Here is a 22848-nt window from a genome sequence, read left to right as displayed (position 1 = left end):
TTTAGGTTAGACTTTCAACCTATTTTCATCAAAACTGATGTATCCTGCAATTTACAGTTTACACCAGTTTTATAGGGAATTATAGGGATTTTAAGTACCCCCATTTTATGCTCAATGTAACTTTTCTGGTTACAATAAAACCGTAAAATCGGGGTTTGAATGTATAAATTTGCTAAATCAAAATGCAAACTGCTCACAATTAAATAAAAAAAATTAGTAAAAAACAATACTTTTTTGATACTTAGGGGCAGATTTATTAAAGGTCGAATTTCGAATTCATGCGAGCTATTTAAAACTTCCATAAACTCGAAACTTGACTCATCGAAATGTATTAATAAAATCTAATTTTCCCAGTTCTGACTAATTAAATCGACCCGAAAACTCGAATCGAATCAGAAAAACTCGAATCGAATTTAAAAAACTCGATTCGAGTTTCTTTCTCCAAAAAAAACTTGAATATCAAGAAGGCTTCAAAACATCACCAAATTGATCCCTGGACCGCTCCTATTGACTTATACAGCAATTTGGCAGGTTTAAGGTGACGAATAGTCAAATTCAAGTTCTTAGAGGGCCACAGTATGATAAATCTTGAAAATCAAATTGTTTAAGAAACTCAAATTTGAATAACTCCCTAGTAAAATTTTACAGTTTTGACCATAAAAAAACTAGAAAATTCTAATTTTCAATTCGACCCTTGATACATATGCCCCTTAAAATAATAAAATTAAAAAAAAAACATACAGAAAAAGACAAGATAGCTGATGAAAAGCAAATATATTTATTATGCACTTTAATATACATAGGAGCCCTGTGCTGAATATAATACAAGAAATAAAATAAAAAATTTACAATGTTTAATTCAATTTACATTGGCTATTTACAATAACAAAAAGAAATAAAGTTTTCATTAAGGATGTTATGTTCTGAGCAAAATACATTTGCATAGCAGAATGTGTGATTGAGAATTATCATTTTACAAATAAATGATAAACACTGAATAAAGTAGAACAATACCAAACAATCAATGAGCAAATGCTATTACCAGCAATCATGCACTTGGGTCTAAATATTCAGAGCTGCTTTTTATCCAAGTTTTTCTGAAACTTTATTATTGCAGTTGCTTAACATAACGATAGTGGTTTTTGAAAGGAGAGAAAATAAAATGTTACCAGTTAATATGAACGGATATTTGTTTTAAATGGAAAACAACTCATTTGTTGTTATGGAAAATATTTGCCTATTTCACATTTGAAAGAAAAAGCCACAAATTGGTACATACAAGTTATGAAATAGCAATGAAAAATACTCTCTTGTGCAACTGAACATTGACAAAACTCAAGGTGCATTAAAAAAAAAAAAATCCAAATAAATAAATATCCCAATATCAGTAGAAATGGCAGGTGTGGGGTCATTTGTACTATTTATAAAAAAAGGGAAGGGGTGAAAAAAAGCACTTAAATCAGAAATCCGTCACTAAACAGTACGACAAAATATATATCGTAGTCTCTTTTTCATATTCTGTAACATATCATTTAACTAGCAGTTAGCATTCTTAAGGCTCTTTAATTTAAGAACGTCTTAATGTAATTAAAGTATATGTCCCACAGGGACAAGAAATTCACAACTTTTCTAACATGACATGAATCCTCAGCGGAGGCCGCATCTACTACTTCTAGTGCTTTGCATGGAAAATAAATACTTGGTATTAATTTTACTACAACAGATTTTGAGGATCCACAGCCATTTCAGGTGGTACGTTTGCACATGCCCACGTCTGACACAACAGGTAGACTACACAGTTATTCTTCTCATAATAGGACAAAGACAACAAAACAAGATACAAAGTCTAATTAAATAATTACGGATAACCTCACCGGAAATATAGAACACGGAGCTCTTCAGTGATGGATAAATATGCTGCTAGAAAAGTTGAGCATAATACATTTAAAGGGAACCTGTAACCCCAAGAAATAATTCCAAATCCTTTTTTATGATGTAGGTCAAGCAAAATAAATCTCACTTACACTATATAAATTATATAAATCTTGTTTATATAAGTCTTGGACTTCACAATCAAATCAAGCAGGCAGCCGCCATTTTGTGGACACTGCTATTAAAGCAAGCTTTGCTTCACGCCAAAATCTTGTTTATGTGCCAGAATGGGGCAACTGATACCCTGGCCCAAGCAATGGTTACAAATTTAGAGAGTGGAGAGTGCAGTGACATTTTGGAAGTCCAGAATGGAAAGTGAAAGTAATTGCCTGCCCTGCCTCTATGCCTAAGGCATAATGGAGGGGCAATCGATATATGATTGACAGCTATAAATTTTAAACAAGTTCATAACCGTTATGAGTGTTTTATTAAAAAAAAAATATTTTGGTTTCATATTTAATTTGAAAAGGAATTTTATTATACAGCTTTTTATTTCTGGGTGACAGGTCCCCTTTAACTCCACTTTGGGAAAATGTCTGTGTACTGAACAATGTAAAGGTTTGTCTTAACCAACAATATTATAATACAAAAATAAAATACTGCAGATGAAAAAAGGCTGAAGCCACTTGAGATTTTCAAATACTGTACAATGCATATTTTGCATTGTGGGAGAGCATGATTAACAATAGATACAAAAGGGAGCAAAAGGTTCACATATAGGTCTCTGCAGGGCATGTATATTTCTGAATATGATTTGCACCATGAATGCAAGTGCTGTTAAAGGGAAAATAACATAAACCTGCAGTGTCAAAGTGCATCCTTGTGTACAATACAGTTTGAATTGAAGTTATAACTATAGGAATACAGATTGGGGGAACGTTTATATGCAGGAAATGCTTCTAGATGCACACATTTACTGTATCCCACAATTTCTTTTAATTCACCTTTAACTCCAGTTTTTCCAATTCTTTTATTTTAGAATTTGGGTTGGTAGTGTGAGAAAAAAAAATAGTATGGTATTGGTGTAGTTCACCGAATCTGCGAGAAGGAATATACAGTACAATTGCTATCGCCAACTGCTACCTTTCAATGCAGAAAAAAAAGAAAATATTTTGGACTGCTATAGCAAATCCTTCACCTATACAAGTCTTACCTTAAAGGGGCAATATACATCTAGGTTCAACATGAGGCCATTTAATATTGTTTGTACCCATTCTGCTTTTTTTTTAATGTAATACATTCTATATTTTTATAATAAAGTGCTTACTGATCATTATCTTCTATTTACCTTTATATCTATGGCACACAGCATTTTCACTTGCAGACAAGAGCAGCAGAAATAATCTTGCAGTCAATTGCAAAATACTATATATATATATATATATATATATATATATATATATATATATATATATATATATATATATATATATATATATATATATATATATATATATATCTGCCCATGGCAAACTAGTCTCTGCTCAAAAATGATGAAACAACAATTTATGAGCAGAGGCTTTATGTCACCACAAGCTTGTGCCATGGACATCCTATGGGAAGCAATGACTGCCACACTCCTGCCAAACAATTCTATGTTTTGGGGCTAATATCTGTATATATGTGGTGATAGCTGAATAATATTCATGTCAATGGCAGGCAGTCCAGGAGGTGACATGCATTTCTTCACCAGTGAAAACAAACTGCTCTCAAGAACAAAAGGGGCGGGTCAAATGCAAAATAAAAGTGTTGCATATGTCACTGTTCTGCACACTGCACAAATAAAAACCATAGATCAGTTATAAATAGGCAGAATGGCGTTCCTATAAGGAATTCATGTTGAACATAGGTGTATATTGCCCTTTATTAGAAATTTATTCCTACAAATATAGTTCTGTTTAAGCGCATATCAAAAGTAGCCTAACTAGGCACATTAAAGCAATTTTCAAGTTATTTTTTAATTGATAACATCACAGTTGCAAATGGATCTTCAACACAAATGACATTTGCTTCCAGTAATACATATTCTGTGCTTGTGCTTCTGAAACCTGAGGAAAAGCAAGAAAACAAGACAAAGTATAAGTAATTAGTCACTTGTTCTCATCCCTAAGAAGGGCATCGAGAATACAGTAGAACCCCGATTTTACAATCCACATGAGACCATATCAAAATTGCATAAATACTGGGAGAACTGCAATTACATGGCATGAATTCTGGGAAATTCTACAATTTAGGTTCTACTGTATCGCCTCATATGAGGACCTGTAAAAAGTTATTTTTGTGCCCAAAATCTATGTCATCGTTGATCCTGCAGATTCAAGGTTTTTCAAACGAAATGGGTAATTAATCTTTCTTTTTTTAGATTAGTGAATCACCATTATTTGTTTTTTGTGAACTTTTTAAGCAACGGCTTTCTGAAAAGCTGATTTTGTTTTAATGAATCATAACAGCCCTGCTTGTCTTGGGCACAGAACATGTCTCTAATTACTTACAATACACAAAAGCTATGAAAAGCATATAAACAATATTCTCACGAGGCCAAAGGCCGAGTGTTTTTATACAGGTCATGGAACTCCGAGGTAACTTCTAATATCCTCATATTTTGCAACTGGGGGTACATTATTTATTATAATACACAAATTTCAGTGAGTCATGAGACAGAAATGGCATCACTACTAGCCGTTTATAACTGATGACATCAGAACTCACCGTTTATAAGGATATAATTTACAAGATATTCATAGCTTTTGTGTATTATTTGTAAATAAACCATTTACATAATAATATACTTTTTTAGTACTATGTGTAGCTGGGTAATCATTAATAAAAAATTGCCAATTTAAAAAATAAGGGCAGCCCCCTGGGATCGTATGATTAAGGCGCACATAAATATACCAAACAAATCATACTTGTTAGGTCACATGAGCCAATTAACAGACAGAGTTCTGTCTTTTGCTTCCACACTTCTTCCTATTACCGTTAGAGTTGTAGTATTTCTGGTCAGCTGATCTCTGATGCAGCACAAAGACCATCATGAAATAATGGTTCAAGGCAAGAGATTTATAAGGTCAATATTTACTTAAATAAATATTCTAGTTTGATAAGATTCTTGATTATGCCACTTCATTTCATATAAACCATCTGTTACTCAAGTATTCATTTTGGGGGTATACTGTAGTTTTCCTTTAAGATGCAATTAGTCTATTCTACTCCCAATGGAATGGGTAAGGCAATAAAAGATGCAAAGTTCCTGACTGGTTTACTAAACCATAGTAACCACATGCAGATAGAATTTACTATTCAGTTGCTGAAAAACTAAAATTAGGTTGGTTGCTATGGATTACCGGGGGTGTACTACAGCCCAAATTTAGAAAAATGTTGGAAGCCATAGTTCTATTGTGTCCCATGATCAGTGGTTAAGTCTCATTTCTCAACTTATACTGTGTATACCAGTCTCCATGTATAATATGGTGTGATCACCTGCTGCAATCAACAACTACCTTAGATTAGGAGGGACATTTCTTCAACAGCTGGAATACTCACATGGAGGAACTTTTTTTTTAATAATGTCCAACAGCATTTTTCAGACAGTGGCCCTCCAGCTACCCCCAATTATCTACCTCCATCCAAGGATGATTGCAGTTCTTGTTCTGTAACAGCTGGGGGAGCTTCTCTCAGTATCCAACAGTATCTGCTGTTGGACAATGGGAAGAAAGTATATGCAACATGCAAGCAGGTGGTCTGAATACCTAATATTGCTTCTACTCAAAGCTAATCAGTTGATCTGTAACAGCTGGACACCCAGTTACAAAAGTGCATCGGGAGGTGGCTCTTTAGCGGTGATTAAATCACCATTTGCTCCATCCAAGGTTAAAGGGAGTTGTTGCTAGCAGCAGGTGGGCCACGCCATAGTATACAAGAGCTACTGCTTTAAAGGGGGACCAGACACCAAAATAAACTTTTCTTACATTATATAAATCTTTGTTGCCACATGCCTTAGAATTCACAACCACAGCAAGCAGGCAGCAGCCATTTTGTGGACACCATTACGAAGATAAGCTTTGTGACACCTTTAAAATCTTGTTTATGTGTCAGAATGGGAGACTTGATGCTCATGCCTACTAGCTACACAATTATAGACTTATAGAGGGGGAATGTGAGGAAAGCAGTGACATGTAGGAATTGCAAAATGTAAAGTGAAAGTAATTGCCTGCCCCCACCTCTAATGGTGGCCATAGACTTAAAGATCCGCTCGTTTGGCGACATCGCCAAACGAGCGGATCTTTCCCCGATATGCCACTAAACTGAGTGGCTATATCGGGGGTAATTCTAGCGTTCGGCCGTATGGCCGAACGATCGAATTACGATGCGCCAAGCGGCTCCGACGGGTCGGTCGGGTAAAAATCCAACCTTCCGGATCGATATCGTAGCCAGATATCGATCGGGATGACCCGTCAGAAGCCCCCATACACGGGCAGATAAGCTGTCAAATCGGTCCAAACGACCGATATCGGCAGCTTTATCTGCCCGTGTATGGCCACCTTAAGGCATAGAGGAGGGGCAGGCAATATATGATTGACAGCTGAAATCTTTAAATGCATTTATAACAGGTATGGATGTTTTAATGAAAAAAATAATTTGGATTTTATGTTTTATTCGAAAAGGACTTTCATTAATCAGCTTTTAATGTGTAGGTGACAGGTCCACTTTAATGGAGACTGAAAAACACAGTAGATGTATAAAGTTGCAGGGAATGCGATTTAACAACTGATCATTGGGACCTATAAAAGTTCAGAGGAAACCTGCAACTTCACTAACAATGTGGATGGCAACAGAGCTCTGCCTGGTACTCATAGTTATAACCACTTCCTGTGGGAGAATGAAAGGACACTCCAGCTTTAATTTCAGCCTGGACACAGATGAGAGGATCTCTCAGCAGCTGTGATACAACATCATATTTATTTCTTTGGCACTATATATTTAAAGGAAGAGGAATAGAATTCTAGGATATAAGGCCGACACATCAGGTCTGCTTTTAAAAAAACAAACACATTTATGAATCCTGACTGTGGTTTGGCATTTGAAGTACAAATGTCTTTTATAGATATATGAATACTTTTTATTAAACAATCCCCACTGTTATGGACAAGGACACAATCTCTCACTATGGTAAGCAAGACTCAAGACTCTATTTTTACTGATGTTAACAAAAGCCTCATTAGGAATATTAACTTATATTTACATATTGTACTCAATGAAACATGGCAACACGTGATAGCTTACCATTTATAGTGGCGTTTCCTTTTTATAATTAAAGCTTGGATCAGATCCTTCAATTTGTAGCTTCAGTGATTGTTTAAGGCCTAATTCTGTTTCAGCTGAAGGATAACCTTCTAAAACCTCCTGCAGTCCTCGACTTTGTACTGCACATGGCACAGAAACTCTTCCAAGAAAGACTTGATTTCCTTGAAGGTGATAATTAGGATTAGTCATGATCCCATTTCTTTTCTTTTGTTCTGCATTTTGCTGTTGAATAAGAAACTGCTGTTGAGAGCGACCAACTTCCTGTTGGACTGATGGTATTTGGATTTTATGTTCTACAGGGAGGTGTTTTAGTGGTACATTAATGTTAACAGAATCTGGAGCATGCACTCTGTCAAACTGAGTCATTTCATATTCCAAAACTTTTGGCTGAGAGCAGCTATTTTGCTTTGCTTTCTTTGCAACTGAGTTTGATTTGCTTGAGGATTCGCCTTTGCCACTTTTATTGTTTTTTGTTGATTTTAAACTGGGTTTTACCTGACTCCATTCAAATTCACTAGTTGGTGAATAATTTTGCCCCAATGAATGTGTTGTAGATGAGGGAGAAACAATTGACTGACGACTTCTACTTCGTGGTAGAGAATGCTGCTGAATTTGCTCTGTAAATGAAAGACATTGAAAACTATCTATAGGCACAGTTTGGGCGGTTGCTGTAGATGACGTTGTACGCAGAGAAGAATTCTTAGAACTTTTTAAGGAATTATTTGATAAAGAGGACTTGTGCCGATCCACTGTAGAATCTGGAGACTCTGAAGGAGAGCTAAAGGCATGAGAAGGCCCATTACATAAACCACGCATAGTAGGATGCACATCACCACCTCCTGTGCTAGAAGAACTGTTTGATTTAATTGTTGACACCTGTACTTTTGATGACAAATTTAGGACTTTTTGCTCCATGGTATGAACAGGTGATGGGTTGCATCCACTTGGTATTGAAGCACCATATTTTTCTAGTAGTTTAATTATTTCACTGTGCCCATTTTTTACTGCAACTCTCATTGCTGTACGTCCAAACTGATCTGCATGATTTGGATCTGCTCCATTTTCCAGCAAAATTTGGACAACCTCAGTGTGACCTTCCTGTGCTGCAATACAAAGTGCAGTAGCACCCTGGTTGCATGTATTATCAACCACAGCTCCATGGTCAATTAAGAGCTGAACCACTTTCACATGACCTTGCCAAGCTGCAGACTGTAAGGAAGATCTCTTTTCATTGTCTGAAGCATTGACATCAGCCCGATAGGATATTAGACTTTGCACCATTTCTAAATGTCCCTGCCAGCAGGAGACATGAAGAGCTGTCCTTCCATCAGTATCGCTAGCTTCTACATTTGCTCCATTTTCTAAAAAATACTCAGCCATTGATAGCTGATTTTCTAGTGCCAGTATGTATAGTGTTGGTCGACCATCAGCATCTTTGGCATTAAGATCTGCTTCATTACTGAGAAGCAATTCTACTATGTCTCTGTGCCCCTCCAGTGCTGCAACTCTCAAGGCATTTCGACCATCATAGCCTTTTTGATCCACTGCAGATTTATTCTCTAGAACTATCTGCGCACAATCATAGTGCCCTTCTTGTGCTGCCAGAATTAGAGGTATTCGTCCATCATTATCAATTTCAGTTGTTCTAGCCCCTTGTTCAATTAATGCTTCACAGATTAATCTATGACCTTCGAAAGCAGCCATATGTAGAGGTGTCCATCCAGCATCATCTCTGTGATTTTCATCAAGGCCCCGATCTAAAAGTGTCCGTACAACTTCAACATTGCCTTGAGCGGAAGCTATACTAAGCACAGTTCTACCTTCACTATCAATGCTATCAACAGCAGCTCCCCAAAACAGAAGTGTGTTGACCACTGCTGCATGCCCCATGGATGCAGCAGCAAGCAGAGGAGTACGACCATTGTTATCAGTATGATCAACATCTGCTCCACCCTCTAGAAGTAGGTCAACTACATCTACATGGCCTTCATATGCTGCAACAAGTAGTGGAGTCATCCCATCCTTATCACAATGATCCACTTCAGCATCTTGCTCAATTAAGAGACTAACAACTGATGCATGTCCTTTGCTTGCAGGTACACAAAGTGCTGCAACTGATAAAGCAGTCCTTCCATCCACATCCTCATGGTTTATCTCTGCACCATGGCTTAAAAGGTGCTCCACAATTTCTCTGTGTCCCATGTATGCTGCAGCAATTAAAGCAGTTCGGCCCTCATTGTCAGCTTTATTTACCTCTGCTCCATGCTGCAGTAAATTCAGTACAATATCTTCATGCCCACCCCATGCTGCTGCTCTTAAAGCGGTTCTACTATCTGCATCAGCACAATCTACCTTTGCACCTGCATACAAAAGTGCAGACACTACTTCAGTGTGCCCACCCCAGGCTGCAGATCTGAGTGCTGTCCATCCATCATGATCACAATGATTTATATTTGCACCACATCCAATTAAACAATTCACAACCTTTACATGCCCTTGACGGGCAGCTAAAGTAAGTGCTGTCTGTCCGTTGGCATCTTTTATTTCAAGATCAGATCCTCTTGAAACAAGAAGGTTAACCACATCAAGATTTCCACTATAAGCAGTGTTGGCCAGCAAAGTTCTTCCATTTGAATCACACTGATTAACTGAAGCACCATTATCCAGCAATGTACGAATAGAATCTTCTCGTTCCAATGCTTGTCGAACAATACAACAAGTTCGATCATCCTCACTATCAACATGTGCCCCTGCTTTTACCAACAACTGTAACACTTCTTGTTCCTTTGGTATTAAGGTGCACAGCGAGTCTTTCACACATGTTCCATTCCAGATTATCCATAAAGCCAACTCTGAATTGGTTAACTGTAAATTTGAATGTATAAGATGCAAAGCAAATTCCTGCACTTCAGTTGGTGTAAGTTCTTTTGATCGACACGTGTAACTCATGGCAAGCATTCGGTGTCCTTCGGCTGCATTACACAAATATTTCTGTGTGCAATGTTTTACATCCAGCAACCACTCGGCAAAACTATAATGGAATAAAATTTTATTATTTCCTAATCCATCAACCAAGACTTTTGACAGAACATCCAATCTCCTTTGAAAATCTTCCATTGTTAGTGACATGTTTTTGGTCCAAACTGCATGAAACAGTTCAATAGTTGTTAACGGTTTACAAGCAGCCAGAATAACATTTAGAATTGGTTGGACCTTTGCAAATTGTTTTCTAACAAAAAGTCTTTGACACAACCAGAGGTATAAGCCATTTAGGGTTCCTGGAATATCACGGATTTCCCGAAGCATGATGAAGTTTTCTACAACTCCATCTAAAACACGTTCCAGGTACAGAAAGCACCCGCTGCTTTTAATGTGCAGTTGATTTAACATTTCTGCAGTTTCTTTTGTAAGGTATTGTCTCAATGCCTCTTCTTGGTCCAAACGATGAAGAATATACTGTTGAACATCTTTTACTACATAGGCTTTCCTGAGGTCATCCAGACTTATCTTTCGGAAACCTGTAAGGAGAAATTGTAAAAGATATTACAAATCTCATATGAAGAAAAGTTTGTATAAAATGTTTATATACAGAGAAAGCTTTAACTGTAAGGAGACTATAAAAATCCTATGATAAATGTTATGGGGCTAGCGAGCTAAGCTGCAATTAGGAAAGAGTAAATATAGACATGTCAATTATTGTATCCTGCTTCGGACATATTTTTTTGTTTAAGACATATTTTAATATTATAATGTAGATGTTGTTAAAATACCTTACCAAGAAATTCTCAAGTTGTTTTTGCTTGCAAGAAATACAATAACAAAGCAAACAGTTCCTGGTATTTATTTTTCAGGAAATTCCATTAATACTGCAGTGTGCAGCCACTCCTCACAGGAAACCTTCCTGCATTCTGAATTCCTTTAATGTTTTTAAACAATCCTTACAATACATCAAATGATATCCACACCAAACGCTTATGATTATTAGCAGGGAGATACATCTGTGGCAATTGTGTTGTTGGCCACTCTCTATCATAAATAATATTATCAAAGAACAAACTGCATAGACTACTTGGATCTATTTCCCAAACATTAACCATGCACAAGCTCACACTATCCAGGATTTCACACTTTATCCAGGATTCTAAGAAGATGTATATTTACTACCACTTTACAGGGGGTCTATAAACTGTTTTCCAGGAAAAGTTTCTTTACAGGTTTGTTAATAACAGAATATGCAAGGAATTGTTGCAACATGTAGTCAGGACAAACAGCGAAAGTAATGGATAAATTCTGTTCTCTGTACAGCTTATATTTACAAATATGTTTATGAAAAATGGAATTAGAATGAAATTACCATTCATTATCCAGGATTGCAATAAGATGCATATTTACTACCTGAAACCTTAATTTTACATAAAACAGGAAAATTCGTAGAATTTAAAACTAATGCTTGGCTAAAAGTAACTACAGGCATGACATCCATCATCTGAAAACCCATTAATGAGAACATTGAAATGTTATGTTAATAAGTCCTATTTGGCCAACCAATCTTATTTTTGATGATTCCTAATAGGGATGTAGCGAACTGTTCGCCGGCGAACTAGTTCGCGCGAACTTCGACTGTTCGCGTCTGCCGCAAGTTTGCGAACGTCGCGCGACGTTCGCCAATAGGCGTTCGCGTCAAAATCGTTCGACCATTCGATCGCTAAAATCGAACGATTTTCGTTCGATTCGAACGAAAAACGTTCGATCGAACTATTAAAATCCTTCGATCGTTCGAATCGAACGATTTTCGGATGTTCGAAGTTCGCAAACAGTTCGCGAACTGTTCGCATTTTTTGCCGGTGTTCGCGAACGGCGTTCGCGAACACATACTCGGCGGTTCGCTACATCCCTAATTCCTAATAAAACAGCACCTTGGACTGTTTTGTTTTTTTAAGAAGACCTAAAGAAAGACCTACAAATACAGGTTTACCTGATATAAGGAATCATAATTCTAAGCAATTTTCTATATTATTTTCTATTTATGTGAATTGTATTTCTAATAATGCACTTATTGTTACTTTTTATTTTAATGACCCCTTGTTTGTTACTACTAATTTATTGTTTTACTGTACAGTGCTTTGCTCTCAAGGAGCACAATATATATAAAAATATACATACATATCACTAGTTTTCAAACCCTGGGCTCCAATCCCTAGAACGTCTTAGCAAGCAATCTAGAAAGTGCAAACAAACTTATAAATCGCTGGTTTTTATTTGTGCCACTTTAGGGTACAGTTATATTGTACCTTTAAAGTATTATCCAATGCCAAACTAACAGCTGTTTTGCATTACCACAAAGTCTTTTGTCTAAGCTTTCTTGGAAAGAAGACAGCCATTAATCACTGGGCGCATTCCATTTTAACTCACCCTTTCATCTACCTTTTCACATGGAATCCTAAACGAAAGGTCATCATGTTCACAATTGGAAAACCAATACACAACATAAATTAGATAAATATCTCACATGCAAAGTAACAAAATTGGGCTGATGCTAAGACACCCTAATTTAACTCAAAGGGAAGATTATTCTGCAATTTTGGACAGGTCAGTGGTCATTAAATTCATTGACACCACCATGCTAGAAAACTGAGAATACTGTGAGACCATTTTATGAATAACAGCCTAAAAAAGAAATAATATATACTGCCTTTTTATACATTTTTATTGAAAACTGGCAACTTTTAGTGCATGAGAAAGGAACAGACAGAAATATACCAAAAAGTCACTGTACAGAAGCATTTTACATTGCACAAAAGTTTATTTTGTGTGTCTGTAAATAATTTTGAAGGGCTACAAGAATATACACAAATATATTTCAAGGGGGTGGCAAATAAGGGGTATAAGTGGCTATTTGGTATCCTCCTATGTGGACTGGCAGCCTATAGGAGGCTCTGTTTGGCAGTACACATTGTTTTTATGCAACCGAAAATTGCCTCCAAGCCAGGAATTCAAAAATAAGCACCTGCTTTGAGGCCACTGGGAACAACATCCAAGGGGCCGGTGAGCATCATGTTGATCACAAGCCACTGGTTGGGGATCACTCTTTACAGTGTATTTACTCTACAGTTAATACGCCCTTCAAGTATGGTTTAATTTCCTATAGCAGCTTCACTCACAACTTTTGTGGCACCTGTACACTGGGGCACCTGGGGATTTGTAAAAACATAACCTTAATTGCGCTGAAATAATGGATATTTCCTTGTTGTTCTAACCCAGCTAAAAAATGGCCATAAGAAATCAAGCTGTTCACACATCAGCCCAAACAGCTGTAATAATTAAATAGTGGCTTGTACTTGATCCAAACTAAGATATAATTAATCCTTGGAAGCAAAACCAGCTTCTTTGGTTTATTTAATGTTACATGATTTCTAGTAGACGTAAGGTACAAAGATCCAAATTACAGAAAGATCCGTTATCCGGAAAACTCCTGAGCATTCTGGATAACAGGTTCCATACTTGTATAAAGAATAAATCTACACATTTATGGCAAGCCCTAGTAGTAGTTTTTAGCTGCTGGTGCCAGAAAGGACACCCTCAGTTGATATGGCACTCTCACAGCTGGAATTTATTCTCTAGTAGACATGCAATAATATAACATGGATACGGTTTTCTGAATGGGAGAACCTGAAAGGGCTTTATCATACCTACATAGCTAAAAGTGCAGCATAGTACAGCATGCAAAATAGGAGTAACGTCAGTATCGATTATGCAGTTTCTAACGAGATTAAGGTGGACAGAGGTTAATCAAGAACTGCTCTGTAAGCTTCTGAGAATCCATTTACATCTCTCTTGCTTTTCTTGGTCCAAAAACATAAACCTCTGCACTCAATATGTGCCCTTTGGGAAGACATTGAATCACATTCTGTATTGTGACCTTATTTTGCAACAACTGCAGAGATTCCAACCTGGCAGCTTTGCAAGGGAACACTGATCTTAACCAGTTATGGGTAACGTGGCAATTTGTTCATTTATTATCACAGTGACGCTTCTGTGCAATTACAATGATGGCAAAAGAAAATTGCTAAGCAAGCATTTTCACAAAATATTTCTACACAGGTCCCTATAACTGTGAACATCAGCAAGTGTCAGCTAAGACAATACCTGGGAAGGCTGACTGGAATGTTTCCGGTGACTGGTATGGAAGATCAGCATGACTGCACCTTCCGTTCTGCACAGTAGTTTGCGATATTCAAAAAAAAAAAATTAGCTAGATGTGTAGCGTAGTTACGGAACTGGTAACATGGGGCATAGGAGAAAACTTAGCCTAAAGGTGGCCATAGACATAACAATTACAATCTTTCCAGGAAAGATTGTTAGTTTTAATACACACGTGTAGAGCTGAATATACAGGTAGAAACAATAGAATTCTATCTGTATTGGACAATTCAGCACTAACAGTGGCTGACATTCAGGTGTCTTCAAAGGCTCCAGCCACCCCAATCAACGAGCCGACCGACAACGAGTCGACCGATATCCGAGTCTTCTGCCGATATTGATCGGCTTGTCTCCCACCATACAAGCACTGAAGTTCGTTCAAAAATGTGTTTCGTACAATAAAATTTGTGCGTCTGTGACCACCTTAAAGCTCCCCATAGACGCAACGATTCTTCTTGCCGAACGAACGATTTTAGGGAAGTCCGACCATTATCGTGCGGTTAGTGGGATTCGAACGATAATACATCTTACGATTTTTCGGCCGACGTCTGTCAGGAAATTGATCAGCCAGGTCAAAAAATCTTTGTCGGTCCCAGTGCAATCTATCTATGTTTGCAGAGACACGCAGGCAGCTCCCCTTTGTTTGTCTGGCAAATTGGTCTTTTTAGTTGATGGTCAATTCGTATGATCGTACGATCGTTCCGAGAAAATCGTGGTCTCACGATGAGGATCTGATCTTTTAAAAATCTCAAAATCTATGGCCAGCTTAAGTGGCTTGATTTCTCACCAATATAAATTGTATTGGACAAAGGGATAAATTGCCACGGGAACAAAGATAATAAGATAAAAATAAAGTGGGCAGATGTGCGGCCTCCTATCTTTCACAAAGCAACTATGCTAGTTTGTTAGAAATCCCAGAAAGATCGACAGGCATTATTGGAAGATATTTATAACATTGGTCCATTCATTTTTAAATGTGTGTTGCACTCCTACCCAAGAGAGTGCAACACACAGCTAAGACTTTCAACTGAGCACTTTCATTCCTCTGCAGAACTAGACTTCTGACCTTTGACCACTATAGAAAGTAACCAAAAAAAGCACTGCCCAAGGCTTTTCAGTTATACCAAAGGGCCTTTGAGTGAGCAACAGGCTGCTCTGTTACAATACATATTTTACATAGCTTTGCAGATTTCACATGTCATCCGGTTTTCTCCACACAGACCATGCCTTTATTTTGCACTAAAATACAACAATATGCCTGAGGAAATTACAGGAAAAACAAAACACTGAACTCAACTATGTCTTTAGTGATTTTTTTTTTCCAGTGGGCGCATAAGAGTATTAAAGGGTCAGTAACTTCTCATATGACATTCAGATAGGTTCAAATATCTTTTACAAAGAAATAATGACCAATACTGCTGAAATAATCATGGAAGAATCCTTTTTTTGCTTGGAGCAACACTTTGGAAATACCCGTTTTACTTTGCTAATAAAAAATCACTATGCATTCTATTAAAATCTATAAATGAAATTCTAAAGGCATTTACTTTCAATCCCCCAACAAAAACCTTAAAGGAAAACTATACCCCCCAAACAATGTAGGTCTCTATAAAATTATATTGCATAAAACAGCTCTTATGTAAAACCCTGCTTCATGTAAATAAACCATTTTCATATTAATATACTTTTCTAGTAGTATGTGCCATTGGGTAATCATAAATAGAAAATTGCCATTTTTAAAACAAACTGTACTTAGGTCACGGGAGCCAATTAACGGACAGAGTTGTGTCTTTTGCTTCCTGTTACAGTTAAGCTGGCCATAGACGCAAAGATCTGATCATACGAATTGAGGATTCGTATATGGAGAGTCCCGACAATTTTCGTCCGGCAGAGATCAATCATTTGGTCGATCGGACAGGTTAAATGATTTCTGTCGGCTGCAGGTAATATCTCTGCATGTATTGCCGATCGTACAATTTTCAGAGGGAGACTGTCACTAGCTTTGGTCGGACATAACTTTCGTACGATTACTGTCAGGGGCTGAACATCGGCTGATCTGTTCTTTTGTACTTTATTTGATCGGAATGGTTAGTGGCAGGTCGGGAGATGGGGAATTCCGATCGCACGTTGATTTGTACGATCGGATCTTTGCGTCTGTGGCCAGCTTTAAGGTGGCCATAGACTCAAAGATCCGCTCGTTTGGCGACATCGCCAAACGAGCGGATCTTTCCCCGATATGCCACTAAACTGCATGGCTATATCGGGGGTAAAATCACAAAATGGGGGTTCAAGCGAAGAGATGTAAAAGGGCAATATTTACTTAAATATAAGTAAATAATGGTAAGATTCTTTAATATGCCACTTAATATGATATAAAACTATCAGTTGCTTAAGTATTCATTTTGGGGGTATAGTTTTTCTTTAAACAAAAGCATGGAATGTCTGATTTTCTGTACATCAGGCATATAAATAAATTGTATATTTTCTATTACCCTGCTTTACTACAACAAGAACTGGGTGCTATCAAACTGTAGGGGTCAGCAATTGGGTGGTTCAGAGGTATGGGTAATTTAATCAACGAGTTAACAGTGCAAATTTGAGCATAGACAGGTTAAAGACAAATGTTAGGTCATATGCAGCATAAGCTGAAACATTTTGAATAACTCAACTGAAACTACTGTATGTCAGAAGCACATACACACAAACATTTTTGTTGTTTTTTCAACACTGTAAAAAACGGTTTCACAAATCTCATAAGAAACACACAGCTACAGCCTAGCAAATCATGCTAAAAGTGTGATGATACGCTGTGTGCCTATTATACACTGTTAGCATATCCAAATTTGAGAATTGAAAAAATTGCACATGGCAAGGCCATATATGATATTTGCCCAACACCCATGGTACAGGAGTTATATACTGACAGGAGTTATATACTTTCAGACCACAGGAAATAACTGGTGCAACCTGACAAGTAAATTAAATTTGCCTGAGCATCTTCACAGTGGTTTCAATGAATGTTGAAGGATATGAAAAAGTCTAGGCATTTAAATAGAGTGTAGTGTACTGGGTTAGGGCACGCAAAATTCTCTACTTAGTGACAAGACGCCCCCAAGTCACATTCCTCACTGGAAAATCGATAATATCAGAATTGTTATATCATGTACAAATTCCTGGAATTAAGCCATTACTTCCATTAAAAGTCTATATTTTCCGAATGTTTACCATTATAAAGCACTAATGGAAAAATGGTTTTGTTTTTTTTCATGAACTCACCCCACTGCTGTTAAACAGGGTAATTTGTTTAAAGTAATATAATGAGAAACACGCCCAAAACTACAGCCTTTAAAATAAAGAGCAGCTGATTATATCTAAGCACAGGGTTTATCTGTATAGACAACTTAATTCACTAGAATATCCTTTGCACACAATGACTTTGTGGGTCACTAAACATGGCTATTCGCACCTTTAGCTCCCTTCCAGTGTGGGGGTCGTAGCGCTTTATTATTTATTTTTTAAAGGAAAACTATTGCTTCTCTTACTGCTACGCAGTCTTTATTAGCCTGCTCCAATAGTGGGGGAAACAATTTTGGGGTGACAGTTGCCTGTTAAGATTAATTTAGAATAGTGTTTTTTGATAGGACCAGATTACTTTAACAAGTTTAGCTCAGGGTTAATTTTGTACAGGTATGGGACCTGTTATCCACAATGTCAGGACCTGGGGTCTTCCGGATAATGGTTCTTTCCGTAATTTGCATCTTCATATCTTAAACCTATTAGGAATTCCTTTAAACATTAAATAAACCCAATAGGCTGGTTTTGCTTCCATTAGGGAGTAATTATATCTTAGTTTGAATCAAGTACAAGATACTGTTTTATTATTACAGAAAAAAAGGAAATCATTTTTTTTAAAATTTGGATTATTTGGATGAAATGGAGTCTATGGGAGACGGCCATTACATAATTCAGAGCTTTCTGGAAAATGGGTTTCCATATAACGGATCCCATACCTGTATTGCATTGAAATAGTGACATTTCCTTCAACTTATTTCTGTTTATGTTATAGATAAAAATTATTTCAAGGGGGTGACAATGCCAGATCCATACCTATAAAAAGCATGGTAATTAACTTTTGGGTCTTAGCACAAAGGTTAGAAACTCCTGATCTACGGTTAACTGCAACTGTACTTACCAGTAAACATTTTTGTCACTGTTCTACTTTGCTTGCGTGCTGAACAGATGAGAAGTAGCCATGGAGGAAAAAACTCATGGTGAGTTGCTAAAAGATCTGCTATTGTACCAGATAAACCTGAGGGTCTGTGTTCTCCTTCAACAATGTTACAGCCTTCATCAACAGAGTCAACAACCATGAAAAGACTCTGGGCAGGGGCTTTCATGGCCAGCAGAGGTAGAAGAACACACCTGTAGAGGAAAAACATGCAGAACTTATTTTCTAGCATGTGTAATATAAAAAGGTGTAAAAGGTGCCTGGTAATTTTAATCTTCAATAATCTTAGTATAGAAACGTAAAAGATCAGTTTGTCCATGGGATAGCAAAAAGGGGTAGTACAAAAGTGGTTTATATATGCACATAAAATTAATCTATTCTAATCATCTATTATTTACACCCTGACAGACATAAAACAGGTATAAATTCAGGCATCACGTCTGCAGTGGTATCTTGATTTAAACTTAATTAAGAAAATTAAACTTAATTAAGCTTATAAGTAATTAAACTTAATTAATTCAAACGTAATCAAGATGCATAAAGAAACAGTAACACCAAAAAATTCAAGTGTTTTAAAATAATGAAGTCCTAAACTAGAATCCACAATTGGACCTTATTTAATATAAAAAAAAACCCTAATTTAATCAGAGCGGATTAAATCATGCAAAAACCCAAATCAAATTATTATCCTGAATCGCGCAATTTTTTTTTCGTGCTTTGTGATCCTTTAAAAAACAACAAAAAAAACACAACCTGCAGGGTGACAAAGAATGCAAAGATACCATTTGTGTTGTGAATCACCATGAGTAAAGTATATGAATAGCACAATTGCGTAAATGATTTTCTGTAAGAGACAAAGTGACTCATTCGCTATCCCCATAAAGCAATGGGGCATCTGTCTCTTGAGATGCTGGGTTTAAAATTATCTGCTTGGTAAAGCAATGTAAGAGTTTGGCATTCTAATAATTAATGATTTTCATTTAAACACATTTTTGGCATTTTTTTCTGCCAGCAATACTACCGCCAACATGTAGTAAATGAGAAGCATGGCATCTGCATGTGATTGCGCTCTGATTTTGGCCAGAAAAAAATGCATTTTCTGGCAAAAACCCATACCATGTGATCAATAATGGGAAGGTGCCATTCATATGGGTAGTAGTGGGCCATATTTTTTTCTTCTGCTGGCAGTTTTCCAGCAGTGAATCAACAACTGTGTTGGCCTAGTGTCAGGCACATGGAGCATATTTTGGTAGCAAAATCTAGTCCGTGTGCCTGCACCCAGGCCGATGCAGTGGCAGGCGGATTCAAGAGCAGTGGCTAATTAATCAACCCATTGTGGCATTAGCCTGAAATCTTTATGATAAAATACATTAGCGATGGTTTTGCCACTCAATTTAGAATCTCTTCTTACAAGGTCATAATTGGTGTAAATCCCTAAGAAAGAGCATTTGCTTTACAACATATGCATACTTTTGCTATATGCAACCAAATGCTAGGGCCTCTGACGATGTAAAGACAAAAAAAAAAAAATGAAGGGTTCTGAAAAATGCAGGTCTAACTGGTTTCTCTACTTCAGCAATGCTAACCACAAGTTTTTTTTTTTTTAAAATAAGCAGCAAGCATAAACTACAGAGCCAGGAGTGTTAACCAGCATTATTCAACAGATGTTGCTCTAATGTATTTTCAGAAACAAAAATAATAAACATATGGCATAAAAAATAAATGAGTTAAAAGGCATGACGTTTGCCCAGGTTCAGTAATCTATAGCAACCAATAATATGTTTGCTTTTAAAAATGTGACCAGTAAATGCTACCTGCTGACTCAGGGTATGATGGAATACAGAATCTGTATTCTCCACAATGGTCATATAGTCTGTGCATCACAATGGGATTTGCATCCAGAACACTGGTTAAGACAGACCAGGGGGGGGGGGCATTAAGTTATCTTAACAGGGCTGCTTGAACGGAACAGTAACAGAATTTTTTTTTTAAATGTTTTAAAGTAATAAAAATACAATGTACTGATGCCCTGCACTGTAAAACTGATGTTTGCTACAGAAACACTACAATACATTTATATAAACAAGCTGCCATGGCAGGCACCATTCAAGCACAGAATACACAGTAGATAACTGAAAAGCCGTGTAGAATTCCACTGTTTTCTATGGACTTATCTGTTATCTGCTGTGTATTCTATGCCTTTTCTCCTTTTTCAGCTTCGAATGGCTGCCCCTGTGGCTACACAGCAGCTTGTTTATATAAACTACCGTATATACTCGTGTATAAGCCGACCCGTGTATAAGCCGAGGTACCTAATTTTACCTACAAAAACTGGGAAAACTTATTGACTCGCGTATAAGCCTAGGGGTGAGAAATGCATCACAGGGTGAACAGCGCAAAGCAGGGTGCCAGGACGCACATGGGCAGAGAGTGCAGCCTCATACCCCCTTAATGGACACACAAGTTGTAGTGACTATAGAATGAGAATTGAGGGGACAATGGTGATAATATGACAGTGTTTTTCTGGGCTGCTCTGCAGGACTTTACTTTTATATGTAAAACTACAGGTCAAGTAGCGGCAATTAGTAAGGAGCCCATTCACATGCCAGCCACTGGCACAGCATAAATGCAGGCACATGAGCTTGCCCAGTCAGCTTGCAATCCTGCAACGTGTGTAGCCCATTATTACAGGAATGCTCTCTCCCAGCATCTTCCCTCCTGCTTGTCTCTTCTCCCTTCCTCCTTCTCTTCTCCCTCCCTCCCTGCTGCTCTTCTCCCTTTCTCCTGCTCGTCTCTTCTCCCTCCAGCTCATAATCTTTTAGTTGGGCAGGAGCCAGGGTGTACCCCTCCCCCAGTACCTGATCGTTTAGTTGGGCATGGTGCCAGACGCACAGACAGGGAGGTGGACTTGTCGAACACCGCTGTCCATCTCCAGCTCGGACTGCAGCTCATCAGGGGCTTCCCGGGGGCGTTGAGGAGCCACACGGAGCAGAACATGGGAAGTGCCTCCCCCAGACTCCCTCCAGCAGGCGGCCGACTATGCGGTTCAGCAGCAACTCTTCTTAGTGAGCCACCGCTGGAGCAGTGCTGCCGAACAGCAAAAGGAATACGCAACTCTCCTGTGCTGCAGCCGCTCTGATCAGCCGCTCTGATTTTAGGTACCGTAGTCCCGCAGGAAGGCATCGGGCTCCATGGGCCAGAGGGGGGTGAGAGAGGGGTTCAGGACGGCAGCGGTATAGCAGGAGGACACCGGAAGTTGTCATTTGTTCTGCACTTCCGCCTCCAGCAACGCGGCACCTGGCTGGCCCTTTTGGAAGTTCGTTTGGGATGCGAAAGCAGGTATTTCCAAACGCGTTTAGCCTCGCACTGCGTGCTGCCCTTGTTTTGGAGTCAGAGTCCTCAGCAACCTCGACTCCAACAAAAGATATTTTCCCGGTGCCCTTGTAGCGCTGCCATTGACCCGCGTATAAGCCGAGGTAGAATTTTTCAGCACATTTTGGGTGCTGAAAATCTCGGCTTATACGCGAGTATATACGGTATACCAGAACTTTTAAAATAGACCACTTAAAATATTCAACAGCTATACAGTGACACTTAAGAGATAAAGTTTGCACCAGATGTAATAATCCATCAGCCAAGAGTCAGTCAGAACTCCCAGACTCCATTTTATCTATATATTTAAAATTTTTAAAAATGATTTCCTTTTTCTCTAGAATAGTGATCAGATCAGTTATCCGTAATACCCCAGGTCCTGAGCAATCAGATAAGAGGTCCCATACGTGTATTAGCCTCAGTAAGTTATGTGGGAGTACCTTTAAAGCTGGTACCTTTATTTAAATGGTTTTTAAACATTTACTACACTGCTGCCTGGAATGTCTGAGGCTGGCCGCTAAAAGTTAAAGATGCTTAGTCAAAGCATTGCTAACAGGTACAACACTTTTTAGGATACTGATACACGGAGAGAAAGCAACCTCCTGAAACAGGATAAGAAAACAGACAATTAAACCCAACTATCTGGTACAGAGTAGTATGTGCAGGCAGGGCCGTATCCCTTGATGTTTATACCTTAAAAAAAATGTAACATTTTGGGGACATTGATAAGCATCCCCCAATTAACCAGTTTCTGATCATTCGCCCCAGACGGAAGCAACTTTTTTAGTAGCAGTACATTGCAGCAGAGAACA

At 37.9% G+C, this 22848-nt stretch overlaps 1 protein-coding gene across 7 annotated transcripts in view; it reads right to left on the bottom strand.

The window, feature by feature from the left end:
- Nucleotides 1–759: 759 nt before the first annotated feature.
- The window catches only part of ankrd50.S (ankyrin repeat domain 50 S homeolog), a 33671-nt gene continuing 11582 nt past the window's right edge, over nucleotides 760–22848 (bottom strand). For 6 of the 7 annotated variants that reach the window (XM_041579583.1, XM_018243329.2, XM_018243330.2 and 3 more), the window contains 3 exons: nucleotides 18629–18858; nucleotides 7216–10754; nucleotides 760–3980 (listed from right to left, as the gene is read on the bottom strand). In XM_041579583.1, the coding sequence (XP_041435517.1) occupies nucleotides 7219–10754; nucleotides 18629–18858 (3766 nt within the window). In that variant the 3' untranslated portion in view covers nucleotides 760–3980; nucleotides 7216–7218. The remainder of the gene's footprint in view (nucleotides 3981–7215; nucleotides 10755–18628; nucleotides 18859–22848) is intronic. The other variant, XM_018243332.2, reaches the window with a different exon arrangement.

This window comes from Xenopus laevis, chromosome 1S (assembly GCF_017654675.1).
Source record: "Xenopus laevis strain J_2021 chromosome 1S, Xenopus_laevis_v10.1, whole genome shotgun sequence".
NCBI classification, from domain to species: Eukaryota; Metazoa; Chordata; class Amphibia; order Anura; family Pipidae; genus Xenopus; species Xenopus laevis.
Note: the sequence above shows the minus strand (reverse complement) of the source record. Positions and strands in the feature narration are given on the sequence as shown.